Genomic DNA, 18113 nt, shown 5'->3' with positions numbered 1-18113 from the left:
ATTAATGTGACTCCACAATGCACATTAAGGTCCTGTAAGCAGCAAAGCCCTTCATAATATCAGATCTATCTATCTATCTATCTATCTATCTATCTATCTATCTATCTATCTATCTATCTATCTATCTATCTATCTATCTATCTATCTATCTATCTATCTATCTATCTACAGTACACAGCAGAAATGAGTACACTCTCTTAAACGTAAAAAAATCAGTGACATACAGTATTTGGGGTTCCTATATGATGTAATGTTCCTCTCGTTTATCAGGTACCAATGATAAATGTCAATACTAAACAGGAAAAGATTATTTTCTTGTCAAAATTGTAAAAGGCCATGTTGCAAAAATTAGTACATTCTCCTGAAAGTTACAAAATAACACTTGAAATGTTTCATTTTTCAAGCGAGCGATTGTGAAATTCAACAGTGAAATGATCTGGAAATGTTTGTGCAGCTACATGGGGTCCTCTAGGATGTGTCAGAAGTGGAACTTTCATCGCAATTGTAGACCCTATCTATCTATCTATCTATCTATCTATCTATCTATCTATCTATCTATCTATCTACGAAGAACATATGTAAATAGTACGGATTTTATTTTGAAACGTGTGGCAGGAAGTTGTAGTTTTTAACACTCGCGTACTACTATTGTGCGCTCCGCGCGTGTTCAGGAGCAAGAAGCCGGGGAGAGCTGCCGCTAACAGGTGGGGAGAACTTCATACAAGATGATTATTGTCAGCTACTTTACAATTATTGAACTAAATGATACTGACTGTAGCGCGTGCTCGTTACTTTGTACAAACTCAGCATGAGAAAGGAAAGCAGAGCAGTGTTGAGAGAAAGCTCAGGCGGACTCATTCACTGGCATCTGGCAGTTTTATGGTAATATATGCATTCCAGACCCGTGACAGAAAAACAGCATTTTCTGTATTGCTTTGTCACGCGCACTTTTATAAACATTAAAGAATGGGTTGTGTGTGCTGGTCCCACCGAGCAGAGCTGTTTCTATCACCACAGCTCACTGTGGATAATTACACGGTAATATGTCTCCAGGCAGATGTAAAACTTTATGTACAACGTCTTTCCCTTTTCGATAAACTTGACCTTGATTTTTTTTTTTTTTTTTTTTGCCATTAATGCTACTTTATCCACGGTTTGGTGCTTGAACAGTTTAATAAATGAACTGTTGTCCAGTCACTGCTGACTAAACGCTGAAAGTGATTGTTGGTGGTTGTGCCATTAAATCATAAGTGAAACGAAGCAGCGAGGTAGATTGAACTATAACTTAACTGACATGTTGCACATTAACATTAACGACCTTATTTCGCTCTAATGCATTGTGTGTGTGTGTGTGTGTGTGTGTGTGTGTGTGTGTGTGTGTGTGTGTGTGTGTATGGTCGTATGCATGAATGCAACAGTAACTTAGATAAATAACCTAAAATAACTGTGTCGTTATGTAAAGTCTCCAGGCAGACAGTTATCAATGCACGGTGATATTTCACTGTGTATTGATAACTGTTGGGGGGATATAAGTGGCTCACTGCAGGTTTTGAGGTGAAAGGTGACTCGTCTCTGATTGGCTGACAGTCATGAACCCACCCTACTTTCATTGGTTCCTATAGTAAGCCCCCCTCCCCCCATTACTACTTAGCTTCATGACTACCACAGGCATGCAGAATAACACGCGTTCAGTCATAAAAACATCCTCATATGAGCTGTGTATGCGATGTTCCTATAAAACTGTTTGCTAAGCTTTGTTGACAGACATATTGGAGCAGATCAGTGTATGAACCTGCTGACCCTCCTACCCGCACTGTCTTGGCATGTGTTGGTTGGAAGTTAAAGTGGACTCTCTCTCTCTCTCTCTCTCTCTCTCTGTCTCTCTGTGTCTCTCTGTCTATTCATTGTATATGGTACTTGTGTCATTAGGTTGTACTAGTATAAAAATGAGAATTTCATACAGTATGTCTTAGTCCTCTTGGGTGAAATAACAGAGGATGCAGATCTTGGCAGCTGCAAAATCATCTCTGCTGAATGGATCCTGCTTTTAGGTTTCTCAACATAGCACATATTTATTTAGGGTAGGGTTGCCTGCAGCTAATGATTATTTTAATCATCGTTTAATCTGATGATTACTTTCTCGATGAATCGATTCATTTGTTGTTTACTCCAGAAAATGGTGAAAAATGTCTCCCACAGCCCAAGGTGTCATGAGTTGTCCCGACCAACAGTCCACTACTCAAAGATATTCACTTTACTGTCACAGACGACTAAAGAAACCAGAAAATATTCACGTTTGAGAAGCTGGAATCAGAGACTTTGGAAATTTTCTTCTTAAAAATATTAATTGATTATGAAAATAGTTGGTGATTGATTTAATAGTTGACAATTAATCGATTAATAGTTGCAACTCTAATTTAGGGTACTTTGGCTTGATCCTATGAATTTGGTGCTTGTGACATTTTCAAAAAAAGAGTCAGCCTGAAAAAATACTGCATGATTATTAAAGAAATATTGGAGATTTCAGACTAATCAAGTAAACACTATTTGTGTTTGTCCTCACATTCATAAATAGACCACAAATAGACTATAGATCATCTATCATCATTGATGATGAGTGAACCTGCCAGTGAAGATTGTATAGTGGTTGAACAGTAACTGCTTTACAAATCATTAAAATGTTCTAATAGTTTCTCAGCATAACAGCACACAGCAAAGCAGCACATGGTGAAATGCAAAGACAGATGAATGCTGGAGTTGTACTGTTGTATGAGGTCCAAAAGTACATTTTATATTATCCACTGTAGGCTGGAGTGGAGGCACGTTTATGGACATCCAAAATGAGCTGATGTCATCTTGTTGCAGAAGTAAAGAGCAAAATTCAATTTTTTTTTTTAATTTCCCCAGGCGTTCACCTCAGCTTTTGTGACCTTGACAATGTTTAACTTGTACGTCTGACACTTGTAACATGTTCCCTTCAAAACTAGACACAGCCTCTCTGCAAGACAGGGCCAGGTTTGACTTTTTATTGTGCTTCAGGCTGGGATCTTCAGTGCTCCTGAGGGTTCGGGGCCCTGAGGCAGTTACATATTTTGCCTGCTTGGCAATCCAGTCTTGTACAAGATAAGTGCAACAGGAAATAAAAGATTTTTTTCCCCTTTGTCTCAGCTGATTGAGTCACAGATAGAAACAATTAGAATAACCATCAGCCAAAATATGTTAGTTTCAGTCCTAATTATGTTATTCCATGTAACTGACGGTGCAGTTGCAGCACTGCTAACAAGCTAAGCGTCAGTTTCTGCGTGGCTCATAGACACACATTAATAGACTCTTGAACACAGACCCAACATGAAGAAAACAACAGTCTGTTACGACACAGTGTCAACAGGACGGCCGCCTATCTATCTTCTGCAGTTTTTCCTGCAGTGATCAGCTTTTATCTCATCCAGTCTAATGATCTCAGCTGACCGCACATGAGTCATAGGTCACTGGGGGAAAGGTCAGGGGGGGCCGGTGCAACTGCTGGAACCTATTTTCTGCAAGGCACTTGGTCAGGGGAAGTGGTGCTTCCATTCATTCGTAACGCAATCTAAGACACATAATACATTTGTTTAATAAGATAAACAGGATGTGTTGATGCACAATGAAAGCTCTCTGGATAAAAGAGAAGTAAACTTTATTATCTAATTAATCTTGTCAACGATAAGTTCATTGATTGTTTACATCAAGTCTTTGAGTCAATCAGACCGATCGTCTTGCTCGCAGCCAGCCAATCGGAAGCCCCGCCTGGAGCCGGTCTGACCTTTGATTGGTGGATTAGTTGAGGTTACACATCACTTTGTAACAGAGTCAGTGTGGGTGTTTTGCAAGTAGTATATCAGAGCATCCTCCTCCTGAGAGTAGAGCGTGTGTCGGTTTCTGTAGCAGCAGTAACAGCAGCGTTTCCATCAGCTGAACAAGGAAAGCTTTGTGTTACAGGTGAGTGGAGGATAAATTCAGTAGTCCTGTATGAAGACATGTACACTGACATATAGAGATACATCTGCATTGTGCTTATAGAAAGTGGAGACAGTCTTGTACTGATTTTTCTAGCTTAGAGTTGGTGCTGTAATTTATTAGTAGCTTTTGAAGCATATTCATGGTAACTTTGATGTACTTAGTGACTGAGGATGAGTGGATTTATGGCAATTACATACAGTCTAAAGAATACCCTTCAGACTGATGATTCTTCTTAACTTCCCAAAACAAAAATGGCTTTGAGAACGCTCCTGTGCTGTAACACCTGAGCTGTATCGTAGTGTTTTTTTTGTGGGTTTGACACAAGACTTGCAAACTAGATACAGTTTACTGAGTCAGATAACTAATGATATGACTCTCTACACTACATGTAAGCATTTGCCATCATCCCATAATAGTCACTTGAGGCCACTGTGGCTTGATTAGTGTACAAAATGAATGAATGTGGCTAAGACTGGTCGTTTCCATTTCCGGTGGTTCCTTTAACTGTCCGTACCTTCCATATATCATCCATCCATCATTAGTGAATGTTCATTTCTATGAAGTGTGGAATAGTAACAGACTAGTATTCCTTTGTGGCTGCAGGACTTGTTTTCTAACCGATATGTTAAAACAGACTGTCAGTACAGCCAGTAGGAAATAGTAAAAAGCGGCTTTCCCAGGCCTGAAACTGTCTGTGTGTGTGTGTGTGTGTGTGTCGTGGACAAATGGCTGACATGACTAGAGAGGGGAGGAAGAGTAAATAACACTCTACCTGATGTGGTAAGAGCTCTGTCTGTGTCTCCACAGCGTGTGTGTGTTGGTGTAAGCGGTGATGTCTGTCAGTTTAGCTTGTTAACTCGGAGTCTGGGCCAAAAGTCATGGTGTTCATCCTCAAGGTTGACCTGCAGGTTGACTTGACACTGTGTTGCGCTCAAAGATTAATCTGTTTATTCTTAAACACACATTACCTCACCTCAGCTCGCCTGCTCTGTAACCTCATCTGGCTTTGTGTGTGTGTGCGTGTGTGTGTGTTTGTTACAACGCTAAGAATCATCTTCCCCACCTGTGAAACACACACACACGCACACACACCATGGGAAACTGACACCTGACACCTGCTGAACTTTTCAAAAGAAAATCTGCTAAATATATGATATATGATCTAATTATACTGCCATGAGCCACAGCTGAACAATGCAGGCTGTTATTATTCTACAGTAGGAGCAGTAGAAAGCAGCTGAGGTCTCTGTATTTATTATTCAGCCCAGTTTGGATTCAGCAACGTATTCAAGATTTTTAAAAAAGTCTGAAAACGCATTTTATGTCAAGTGATGGAGGAACAGAATAAGGAAGGAATATGTTGATTGTATTGAGTTGGCAGCTGAAATCTCAGAGACAGACGTCTGAAAAAACTGAAGATAAATCCAAAACTATCTGCACTGCCAGATAGCAATAATCATCCTCATCCAGGATGCAATTCAATAAATCACTCTAATAATACAGCAGGCGGTTCTAGACACCCAGGCTCTAAAAATACAGGATGAAGGATATAGGGTGCAAAATGTGCAATTAAAATATTGTGAATCTGAGTTTGACTCATGATATACTGTCATGCTTTCATGCTTATCTTTGCTGTTGCTCTGAGCTTTATTGTGTGTGTTACTGCTGAAATATCATTAGAACATTGCCTTTACAGAATAAAGCAATAATTCCACCAGTGTAGCTACAAGAGCTACTTTCACTCACACTTTTCATTTTGAAAAAATAAATGTTGAACCAGATGTTTCACTGTCATCTGTAGATACTGTATTAACCAAGATATAAAGATATATGAGTAAATAACAGCTGCTTCCAAGAGTCCTAAAAAGTACACATGCTTTATAACTAGTTTGTAATTGTAATCAGAATATAAACAAACACAAATTAATGGATGTAATCACTCAGCTGATTTCTCTCTCTCTCTCTCTAGGTCCCCTCCTGGCCAGCATCCCTCTACACACTCCTTCCTGTAACACTTGACCTCACCTCAGGGCCAGCAGAGAGAGCCCACTGTTATCCAACACACTGTACTGCAACCACTCCAGCCCTACATTCATCTGACACACACACACTCACACACAAAGCTACTCGCTACACTCATCACACACACCTGCCTCATCATGCTGAGCCAGGAGTTCTTGCAGAAGCTGGGGTTGCCAGATCTGGACAATGTCAGTCAGTACGTCAGGGGTCTGTCCACCACTACGTTAGTCAGCATGGGAGCAGTGGCTGCCGCGACGACCTACTACCTGGCAACACGGCCCAAGGCCCTCCCTCCTGTCTGCAACCTCCGCATGCAGTCAGTCGAGGTTCCGGTGAGTTTAAGTCGGAGTCAAGTATCTGAAAGGTTGAGGGATTACACAAAAGCAGCATTCACCTATCAAGTTATACTCTGCAGATTCCAGACATGTGCTGTTTCTGATTAAAAGCCAAAGAATGTACAGTTAAGCTAATGAAGACTAACCAGAGCTGATGCAAGAAAGTGTTTTCCATAAAGGCTGCTACTACTATTATGTACTTAACTTATATGGCACAAATGTTTACTCAAGCATAAAACAACTTTGAAATTTTATGAATTTGTTTCAGTTTACATTACAGATGTAAAGTTTATGATGTCAATAGTGCTAAAGCAAACTGTGATGTGATTGAGTAATAAATGCTCACACAGGCACAACCCTGACCTGACTTGGGTATGCAATTTAAGGACAAAGGGTGGAGTGTACAATCAAGTGGCACTTCATAGAACAAGTAGAGCTGCTGTTAGCTGTTTACTTAAGGCAAACAGCTGTCTGCTATGTGTGTGTGTGTGTGTGTGTTTCTCATGCATACCACAGCTGTGAACTTCAGTTAAAATTGAGCTGTTGAGAAACTGAAAGTATCCGGCTGGATTTTGAGTTTTTCATTAGAAAGAGGTTTTTCATTAAATGTCAGTATTGTATATGAATTCAATTTAAAAGCAAGATTCAACACAGACTGAATCTGATGTTGGAATAACTTTAGGATCAGGACGTTAGGTTTCATAACCCACATTTGTCTCTTTTATCAGGGAGGAGAGCTGGTGCGTCGATCAGCTCTGCTGGATGGAGACGGTCACATTACACATTTCTATGAGGATGCCAGAACAATGTATGAGTTCTTCCTCAGAGGGGCTCGAGTCTCCAGTAAGTCACAAATAATATTATATGATTATGAGAGCATATATTTTCAGTTGTAGATTTACTCAAGAGCCTGCTAGCCTTGCTATTGACCAGGAAATATACAAGCTTTTCCTCATACATGGAGTTTAAACCTGCAGTGTGGAACTTTTAAATATAAATGAACGTCATTCGAGCCCTTGCCAAACGAGTTCACACAATGCTGATTAAGTCCAGATAAATCTCTCTGTATTTCACAGTAGGTTTTAATCTGGTGTCTGGTGTGACATTCCCGCTCTGGCCAGATGAATGCATACTGCACATGCTCTTTGGGCAAAGCAAACGAGTCATTTCGGGGGAGGGGGGGTTGTGTGACGCTCAAAACAGTTTATCCACCTTTTTACAGCCACGACAGTAGCGACGGAGTAGGCTACGCCGGAGCCTATGATGTAAGCGTGCCAACAATGTTTTTATTATTACTCTCACTGCCAGAAAGAGGAGACAAAAGTCCCACACTCCAGCTTTAAACTTAGGCGCTTGCTACCCTGCCACGACAGTAAACATAGAGCACCCTCTGCTGAGTACAATGTTCACTTCACATTACATTTACTTTACCTGAAGCTTATTCTTTTTACTTAAACTAGTTTATTTTCATTTGTTGACCCATATCCTGTCACGCTGTGTACATCATCCTCCAGATAATGGTCCCTGTCTGGGCTCCAGGAAACCCAAACAACCCTATGAATGGATGTCCTACAGAGAGGTAACACTCACCATCAGCAGCTCACCTTATAAAAACATTATGGCCTCCAGCTGGACAGCAGTAGAGCTAAAAGTTTGCAGGAAGTTGTTGACACACAGTGGTGGTTTCTTAGTGAAGCTGACCAAGAGGTGGGGCGCATATAACCTGCATGCCTTTTTCCATGTGTCAGCCATGTGAGCTTCTTAATCATGAACCTTTGTGGCTGCTTAGAATAATGTTTCAGTGTACTATTGAGATCCAACAGGCTCTGGACCAAAGAAATCACATGTTCTTGATCTCCTCTACACCTTGAAATTGGCTCATTTTGTCATTTATGTTTGGGTTTTGTAGCTTTTATCTAATTTCTTACATCATTATAATACTTTAATGGGAATGAGATTATTAGTTAATTAGAATATTAGCTCAATTTGATCAGTTTCATTGAACTACTCATAATGAAACATCCAAGCACCACCTCAGTGAGTGAATGAGTGAACACATTGTGCTGAGTTGTTGGCTGATTATGTCAGTTAATTGCAGTAAAAGTTGTAGCCAATAACATGTCATCTGCGATAGTAACAGTACATGTGATTACTTCAGACCTAAAACACCTTATGTCCTCAGTGGCCTTATCTTTGACTGATAATGAGGTAGAACGAATGTTAATTGTTAGTGCAGCTTTAACGGTGTGTGTGTGTGTGTGTGTGTGTGTGTGTGTGTGTGTGTGTGTATGTTAGGTAATGGAGCGAACGGAGAATCTGGGTTCTGCATTTCTTCATAAAGGACACTCCAAGACCACAGACCCCTACATTGGCATCTTCTCTCAGAACAGACCAGAGGTGCAGACACTTTAAAGCCTTACAGTGATTTTCAGTCATTTAGTTCAACCTTTAGTCAAACATATTAGTAAAGAATCTATAATCTTAATAGAGTTTTGGCCCAAAAATGACATAAGTGCTTTTACCTGCTAATAATTTGCCTATTCAGTATGAATTTAAAACCAGTGCTTGTTTGTTTGTGTGTGTGTGGTTTTAGTGGACCATCACTGAGCTGGCATGTTACACCTACTCTCTGGTATCAGTCCCTCTGTACGACACACTGGGAACAGAAGCCATCCACTACATTATAGACAAAGGTAAACAACACAACAACAACAACAGAAATATGCACACTTCAATGCCCTCCTACAGTACGTCAGTGTTTTCATTATGGAGGTACTGAGTTTGTTTGTATGTTGTTTCCTGCAGCCTCCATCTCCACAATAGTGTGCGACGTGGCAGATAAAGCTAACCTAGTACTGGACTGTGTTAAGGACAGGAAACACACCGTGAAAACCATCGTTCTAATGGGGACCCCCAGTGCTGAGCTGGTGGACAGAGGGCAACAAGCTGGAATCCACATCCTCAGCCTGCAGGAGATGGAGGTCAGCAGGAGGTTTCTGCGCCCGCTTCCGTCTTTCTTTGCTTGTTACTTTTATTTCTTCTTCTTTCTTTTAGGTTACTTTTGCTTTCTTCCTCTGGCTTCCTCCCTCCTGTTTTTGGTTAATAACCTTGCATTTTTTTGCGTGTCTCTCTCTCTTGCTTGTCTAGTTTCACTTAAACTTTTCCTGTGTTTCTTTGCGTTCTTGTTGGTTTTATCTTGTGCTTTCCTATTTTACCTTCTTTTATGCTTAGCTCCTTTTCTGTTTTGGTTTGTTATCTTTTTAATGTTTTATTTCTTGTGTTCTTGCCTTTTTTCTTCCTTTGTCATTTGCTAGTTTTCTTGTCTTCATCCATATTTAGGTTTTTATTTCTTACTTTTTAGTTTTTGCCATCTTCACCATTTTCTTTGTCACTGGACTCCATCCATAATGCATTTTTGTACTTTTCTTGTTGCGCAGGCTATCGGGAAAGCCAACCATCACCAACCACTGGTAAGTAAACATCGGCTTGTTATTTACCTCTTACCACTTAATACTTAAAGAGACGATGATACTGTGTGTTATGTGGCACTGTTTGACCGTTGACACCCACATCCCTCCAGCCTCCCCAACCTGAGGACATGGCAGTCATCTGTTTCACCAGTGGAACAACAGGTGACACACACACACACACATGCACACACAATATCATTTTTCATCACTATCTGAAATATACTGTATATCTACTACTATCCCTCTAAATACACATGTAAATGTTTGTGCACTGTCAGGAAATCCAAAGGGAGCTATGCTGACACACGGGAATATTGTGTCCAACTGCTCAGCCTTCATCAAAATAACAGAGGTGAGACGCTGATGTAACACTTGAGCCGTTAAAGTCGCAGTAATGTTTTATAATGACATTTCTGAATGAAAGGATTTAAACCAGATATTTCAGGTTTGACTGCATCGCTCAAAAATAGGTGTGGCCCAGTGACTGTGCAGAGCAGTACAGAGCTGTTGAGTACTTTCAGCCACTGCTCACACCTTCTTCACCAACGTTGTTCGAGCTGTTGGTTTTTTATTTCACTGTGCTGTCATAGACAATACTGTTCCATGTAAGTTCGATGGCAGGAGGAAGTCAGAATGGTTGTTAGAAACATAGTGAGATGCAGGACAAGCACAGGATAGTCAGACGAGTAAGAACAAGAGGAAGAGAGGTTAGAGAGATTTGATCTTTATTGGTTTAAAAAAATAAAAGAAAAGAATAAATGGATGATGGAGCAAAGAGAAGGAAAGGAAGAAGGAGACAGAAAGCAAGGACAGAAGAGAAGAGAGTGAGCTCTTACCATCAGTCCACTGTATCGACACTTCAGACCTTCCCTCCCTTTGATAAACACTTCCCTCCTCTCTCCAGTCTTACGCTCAGACCACCTCAGAGGACGTCATGCTGTCTTTTCTGCCTCTGGCCCACATGTTTGAGAGGGTGGTGGAGGTACAAACATTAACACTGACCGCTCTCCATCCCTGTCTGTATGTGTGTGTGTGTTCGTATATCTGTGTCCATGTGTCCTCGTCCGTGCGTTTGTGTTCCCATCTGCGTGTGTACGGCTTTTAGGATAACTGTCCATTGTGTCCCAGTGATGTCCACATTTCATACCTTCCATTGGCTCATATGTTTGAGAGAATAGTACAGGTATGTTCCCATAGTTTCCCCTAGTCACCCTTTAAAGACAGATCAGTATTCCTGCAAAACTTGTCTTGACTTGACTTATGACTTTTTTTTTTCCTTCTGATATGGCTGACAGGGAGTGATGTTAGTGCAGGGAGCAAGGATCGGATATTTCCAGGGAGACATTCGTCTGCTGACAGATGACCTGAACACACTGAAACCTACCGTGTTCCCTGTCGTACCCCGACTCCTAAACAGAATGTATGACAAGGTAGGTGAATGTTCAAGATGTCACCTTACTTCCATTTATCCGGCATGAACTCAAACGATGACGATGCTGCTCCTGATTATTCTGCTGAGCCTTCGTGTATGTGCTTCTGTAGATCTTTGGGCAGGCCAACACCTCTGTGAAGCGCTGGCTGCTGGGATTTGCCTACAGGCGGAAGGAAGCAGAGCTGTTGAAAGGCATCGTGAGGAGAGACAGCATCTGGGATCGACTCATCTTCAGGAAGGTCCAGGTAAACTGAACCGGCACAGTTAAAAATGGTTGAATGGTTGCTGAAGACACATGTAGGCCTTACAAACACTGACTTAAGTCATATAGCGTTTGGTTTAAGTTATATGTGTGTTTCTGGAGGCTGTTTTTAGAAGATACATTGTTATCATCCTGAAGCACCTGTCACTGAAAGTGTTCAGTAAGTTGAACCAGTAAGGATAAAGACATTTTGTTGCATCTTAGGGTTGAAAGTATCTGTTTGATCGACCTTTTAACATTGATTTTTCAGTGATGCGATTGATCCAGCTGTCAAGTATTAAACGTAGTGTGCTGCCCTCTACAGGCCAGCCTCGGAGGCCGTGTGCGTCTTATGATAACAGGAGCTGCTCCCGTCTCTCCTACTGTCCTCAGCTTCCTCAGAGCTGCAATAGGCTGTCAGGTAACACACACGCACCATCTTTCCCATAATTCTGCAATGTCCTGCAGTAGGTAATATGTAGAAATGTTTCTTTCACACTCCTTCTCTGTTCCATATCAGTTATTTGCATGTCTGTGTGTAGTAATAATGAGTGTTTTTCTCTGTCTCAGTTCTATGAAGGCTATGGACAAACAGAGTGTACAGCAGGATGCACTTTGACCATGCCTGGAGACTGGACTGCAGGTAAAACACATTTCTGGCCTTTTTAAGGAAAGCTACTTGATTTAGAGTTTACTAGATGTGTTGGGTTTTTTGTTACCCTCCAAAATGTCGCCTTGTTAACGTGATGAATTGACTGATTAATTGGCTTTTCTAGAACTTATCTTGACCTCATGTTCCCAGGTCATGTTGGAGCTCCTCTTCCCTGTAACTTAGTTAAACTGGTGGATGTGGCTGAGATGAACTACTTGGCTGTGAATGGAGAGGGAGAGGTGAAACATACGTCATCGTGGAAAAACACTGTCCTGTCTTTCAGAAATCTAATAGAATAATGTACATACACACTTGTAACTGTCTGTGTGTGTTTGTAGGTGTGTGTGAAGGGTCCTAACGTGTTCCAGGGCTATCTGAACGACCCGGAGAAGACCGCAGAGACTATCGATACAGACGGATGGGTGCACACAGGAGATATTGGGAAGTGGCTTCCGGTAGGGTCAACAAATGCTTCCTCTGTATCTCTGACAGCCTGATATGTAAATATGTGGACAGATGTTCATTCAGAGTGTGTGTGTGTGTGTGTGTTTGCACAGAATGGCACGCTGAGGATCGTGGACAGGAAGAAGCATATCTTTAAGCTGGCACAGGGGGAGTACATCGCTCCTGAAAAGATAGAGAATATCTACACAAGGAGCGATGCAGTGGCGCAGGTCTTTGTGCACGGGGACAGTCTGCAGGTAGGTGGAGCAAATTCTGAGTGTGCAAGGTTTCCGCCAGAAAAGTTGTTAGGCCCAGCTGGGGAGGGATGCTGAGAAAAACTCGGAATAGCGGCTGAGATTGTCAATAAAATGAGAATAGCTGGTCCTTAAAGTGAGCCTGAGCCGAAGTTGTTGCTAGCTAAACCCCTTCACTTCAGCCGGGTGGCAAGCAAGACACGAGAACTTGGTTTGAGTGTTGAGGAGTTGTAGCATGTGTTTACTGACAAATAGCCTAGACTGTACACACACTGCACTGTTCACAGCTATACTGATAACTTCATACTCTGTTCTCCAGTCACTGCAGCCTCACCGTCACACACACACTCTCTCTCTCTCAATCACATACTCGCTACGCAATGAGCTATTCCTTAAAGGAGCTATGCCACTTGTATAACACATTTTAGTTTAGACAATATCATAAAATTCCTTTTTTTTGTTAAATCCGTGATGCTTAGGCCTGGTGGGTCACTGGGCTTGCAGTACACTGGTGGAAACCCTGGTATGTGTTCTGTGAAATTATTTTCGGTTAAACTGCCATTAACTGTGATGCCCTTTGGTGAAACTACACTTCATAACATGTAAATTAAAGCGCTCTGAAAATCCCTCCTGTATTTAATTTGTATGAATTGTCTTCAGGCGTGTCTGGTAGCAGTGGTGGTTCCTGATCCTGAGTTCCTGTCTGGCTGGGCCAAGAGGACCCTGGGACTGAATGGCAGCTACAAAGAACTATGTGGCAGAGCGGTAATACTCCACAAGACATACAGACTGCATGCATACTGTTTATCATTTTTATTAAGGTGGTGATTTAACTGACATTTTTTAGAAGCTGTAGTTTGTGGTGTTGTGCTGGATTGTGTTTTCGTGTCTGAGACCATTTTCCTGAGTACTTAAAGGACAGGTACACAATTTTTTAAGTCTGTCTAAAAACAACAGTCAGGTGCCCATTGAAAGAGGTTTTGTTTGCTGTTATCATTTCTGTTCATACTGGCTGTTAAAAGATCCTCTTCCAGGTTGTAGGCAAGTGTATCCAACACACACTACACTTAACCCACACTTGATGCTTCACCACTACAAAACAATATTTAGAGCCAAATGTATCCCGTAATTCACTACAATATATTATATAACACCAGTGCAGTTGTCAGTAGTGCACCTATAGGCTGACAATAATCAGACAAGAAGTTGATGTTTATGACATGTTGGATTTACATGAATATTATTATTAATATCCGAACAATAAGTTATGGCAGAACCTCCACACGTGGTTATCATGTAATATTAATAATTAATCTGTTCTTCTTCATGAGATTAAGAATAATATCACATCACTGTCACTGTCAAGATAAATATTAAATATCTCCTTTATCAAAGATTTTGAGAAATATGTTCCATTATCAGACAGAAACATTTCATAATAATGTTGTGTTATGTCTCTTTTATGTGCAGTAAACATGCTTCTAGACAGCTTGATTCTATATAATTGCTTTGTATTTCTCCTCTCAGCTCCTGAATGTGTTGTTTTATTTTACTGTCATCTGACTTTGACTGTAACACCATTTGGTCCTGATCCAACTCCTACTTCAACAACTCATCTGGGCTGGATTGCACCATGTACAGAATAGTGAAAGGATGTCCTTATTAATCAAAAGTGTCCCAGCTCTGGTAAACCTCCACACTCCTGTGGTCTTAATGGGTACTTGGGCACTGTGGCAGTTACCAAAAATATGTCACACAAGTAGCCACTTGAGTACTTGCAAATACCGCAAATGTGGGTATTGAGACAGACTCGAAGACTGAAATGTGGTTTGTGAGTTAAGCGTAACAGCCACATCACATTAACTGGATGAAAACCATGCAGCATGTAGACAGTGTTCACTGTCCTTTACGCACTAGAACAGTGCTCAGCAGAGCTGTGTCTGTATTTTTATGAAAGATAATTTCACCTGAAGTATCTTCATTTACTGACAGGAAGTCAAGGCAGCCATCTTGGAGGACATGTTGCGGCTGGGCAAGGAAGGAGGCCTCAAGTCCTTTGAGCAGGTAGAACATTGACTCAGTCAATCTGTCAGTCAGCTGAGGTTCATTAACGACTAACAGTTGAAGTAAAGCATATACAGATAGATGTGTCATCTGCCTGTAAACCAGGAGATAGTTGTGTGCACTTTACAACGTTCTTAGTAACTCATTGATCAAGCATGAGACGCTGTTTTACCAGCAATAAGACATGATTATCCTCTCTAACAAAACATGTGTGTGTCCTCTAGGTGAAGGATATCTGTATCCACACTGAGATGTTCTCAGTCGAGAACGGCCTGCTCACTCCAACGCTGAAGGCCAAGAGGAATGAAATGCGACAACACTTCAGATCCCAGATAGATGAGCTGTACACTGGGATCAACATGTAGAAGAAGAGAAGGGGAGCTCTACCAAAGGTCTTTAGATAGAGAGCAAAGGAAGAGAGAGAGGGAGTACAAGGCAAAGTCCTCCTCACAGACCAAAAGGATCATCAGCCTGTTTAGACCTCATGACCAGTAACATTAGAAACAACAGGAGCAGCAGGTAATGTAGCTGTTAATGGAACTCAAAGCCTTTAGAACAAAATGAATGATATATAACATCTATGGCGCAGCATAAACTGTCTCTGTGGGTGCAGAGTAGATTTTATGCGTAAAATGATTGTGTCCATCGATCAAATCGTTTTTCCTAAGCTATGTAGAGTACAAATTATGTGATCATTTGTTGATTCTAATCAGCTATGTTGTGATATTATCTGCATTAAGGGCATTTTAAAGGGAAATATCAAAGTGCAGCTCTGTAGCATCAGTAGGACCTCAATATCATGAACCACACACAATACCTCTTACACACACACACACACACTTTTTATCTTTTAAAGATGAAGAGAGAAAACTCGGACCACTAAAACGGGTTCAGTGAGGGTTGAACACCCTTCACACAACACAACGTCAGTGTCTTCGATGAGATGTTTTTGTTTTGTTTTTGTCAGATGTCATGATTTTTATTTGAATGTGTTTGTTGAGTTTGTTCAGTTGAAAGTTGAAACCCACAAAGGATAGACGGATTGTTTCTGTCGGGTCCTTCACTCTTTTCATGAATAAGCTCGGGTCCAGTTAGGATCCTGGGAACCAGCAGAGTGAGCCATATTAATGTTAATGCAAACAAAGCTATAAGCTGTACACAGGGAATTCACGTACTAAAGCACAATCAGGACAAAGGGAAACTGTGTTAATGTCTTAATTTATTTATGATGGTAACAGGAAGGAAAGAGATTTGTTGAATGAACCGGTTTTATATGTTTTATTAGGGTGAAAAGGTAAATGTCATAATATCATTGTTCACAACCTGAATCAAGTCCTCTTGAATTTTGTGGTTTTAATTTCATGGAAATACTTTTGTCTGTGGTCTCGCTGTAATTGTTTTTACTGTGCTCTCAGATTTATTTTGTAAAAGTTTTAATTAAAAACCATCTAAAAGCTGTTTGATCCTAGTTATGTCATTTGCTCCATCAGGAAACTGTAATCTTGTTGGACCGAGTACCATCTAGTTCAGTTTTTGTGAATCATAAAGCCAAGACTAATTCTATCCATAAAGTATTTCATTTAGTATGGATTTTATTGTTTATGTGCACTGGACCAAGATTAGTGAAAAACATCACTTTAAACTTTTGTTTAGGTACTAAAACAGGTTTTTTAGTCATTTTTACTTAATTTCGCTGCACTAACAAGTTCTCGTCTTCATTTATGTCTTTGAAAGTAAAATTTCAACCATGGTTTCAACACTGCCTGCTATTCAGAATGGTAATTAAACCATTTTGCTCCCAGTAGAACCAAAATTTTTGCAAATTGTCTTGAAGTAGATTTCTTTGTAAATAATTTTTAAGTAAGTTGTAATTTTAATATCATAAACTCTCATTTTAAGCTGTAGCTTTTTTGTTATTTTTAAATGTTACCACCTCATAACACTGCTGTGTTTACATGATATTTGGATACAAACATAAACTGCCAAATCAGAATAAACAAAGATATGGTAAAACTCTTGAAAAAGTTAAAAACTTTTTTTAGTTCTAGTTTCTCAAAATGTAGTCAGATGAAAGGATGATATGGAAAGTACACATAGAGAAAGTTTCATGAAAGTGTTAAAAAATTATCTGTTGGGCGGTTATATCATCATGACTAATCCCAGAAGCTGAAGTTAATCTATGCATACTGAACAACAGCAAGAGAAAGAAATCAGGGGATATAGTCCAGGAAGTTAAGACCCATATGCAAAATAAATCAAGGTCATATTTACAGATGTGTACAGATGTCTTGAGGAATCCAGAGAGTGGAAGAGTGACATTTGGAGTAACCATTCCTGGATGAAGAGTTAAAAAGGGGCATATCATTTCAGATCAAATGTGAGTATTCACAGCAGAGATGATGGCAATATTATGGGAACTTTGGTGGGTAGACGATAATAAAGCAGATAATTCAGTAACATGCAGTGATTCAGCAGCAGCTTTAATTACAATAAGAGAAATCAAATCCAAGACAATGTACAGAATCCACACAGCAGGATGTGAGGTGGGTTTATTAGGGTACCAGCTCACATGGGTGTAGAAGACAATGATGAAGCTGCAGATGGATGAAGAATGGCAAAGAATGCTGCTCATGATGATAGAGTAGAAATTGCTCTCCAATACGGTCTGTCAGAATATAATTCAATTATAAACAAAGCAGTTATAAAATGTGGCAAAATACATGGGATAAAGAAAAAACGGGGAGGTGATACTTTACCATCCAGAAAACTGTGAAAAGAGCAAAAAACTATGTTGCTTGCAAAAGAAAAGACTCGGCTGTAATAACCAGATTGAGGCTTGAGCATTGCGGGTTTAGGAATGTGCTGGCTCTGATTTGGTAACACCCTAATGTGAGTGTGGGGCACCATGGATGTATTATACGTCTTATTATACATCCATGTGAGGCACAGAGACAGTACGGCATGTCCTCATCCAGTGCAAGAATGACTCACATCAAGGGAGGAAGCTGTACAAAGACCTGGGAACAGCTGGAAAAACTGTTTTTACTCTTCTCCCCTATCTGGTTGACTGGAGTAAGATGGAAAAATTGTCGTTATTTCTATACAGTGCTGGATTATACAACACAATATAAAGCACTATAAAAAGGAGCAACCAATAACAAACAGTAGAGGGCAGCAATACGCCACTGCAGCGTCTAGTC

The 18113-nt window shown here is 40.5% G+C and overlaps 1 protein-coding gene across 2 annotated transcripts; it reads left to right on the top strand.

The window, feature by feature from the left end:
• Positions 1-634: 634 nt before the first annotated feature.
• On the top strand, positions 635-16371 carry LOC137188979 (long-chain-fatty-acid--CoA ligase 1-like). 2 transcript variants are annotated; one of them, XM_067598583.1, is made up of 21 exons: positions 635-704; positions 5969-6353; positions 7085-7199; positions 7871-7935; positions 8652-8753; positions 8950-9049; positions 9162-9337; positions 9794-9826; positions 9937-9988; positions 10105-10178; positions 10932-11009; positions 11122-11256; positions 11369-11503; positions 11825-11920; positions 12070-12142; positions 12302-12390; positions 12490-12606; positions 12709-12852; positions 13510-13614; positions 14842-14913; positions 15138-16371. In XM_067598583.1, the coding sequence occupies exons 2-21, from the start codon at positions 6159-6161 to the stop codon at positions 15276-15278; spliced, it is 2097 nt and encodes a 698-aa protein (XP_067454684.1). In that variant the 5' UTR covers positions 635-704; positions 5969-6158; the 3' UTR covers positions 15279-16371. The 2 variants fall into 2 exon arrangements, with proteins under 2 accessions (XP_067454684.1, XP_067454683.1); XM_067598582.1 differs by lacking the exon at positions 635-704 and adding an exon at positions 3862-3978.
• The last annotated feature ends 1742 nt before the right edge of the window (positions 16372-18113 follow it).

The sequence above is a fragment of the Thunnus thynnus genome, chromosome 9 (assembly GCF_963924715.1).
Source record: "Thunnus thynnus chromosome 9, fThuThy2.1, whole genome shotgun sequence".
Lineage (NCBI taxonomy): Eukaryota > Metazoa > Chordata > Actinopteri > Scombriformes > Scombridae > Thunnus > Thunnus thynnus.
This window is presented reverse-complemented; position numbering and strand designations above follow the sequence as displayed.

Coding starts and splice junctions, on each gene's coding strand:
- LOC137188979 (XM_067598583.1), top strand. CDS start 6,159: ATGCTGAGCCAGGAGTTCTTGCAGAAGCTGGGGTTGCCAGATCTGGAC. Junction 11,921..12,069: donor GAGCTGCAATAGGCTGTCAG/GTAACACACACG, acceptor TCTCTGTCTCAG/TTCTATGAAGGCTATGGACA. Junction 12,143..12,301: donor GCCTGGAGACTGGACTGCAG/GTAAAACACATT, acceptor TCATGTTCCCAG/GTCATGTTGGAGCTCCTCTT.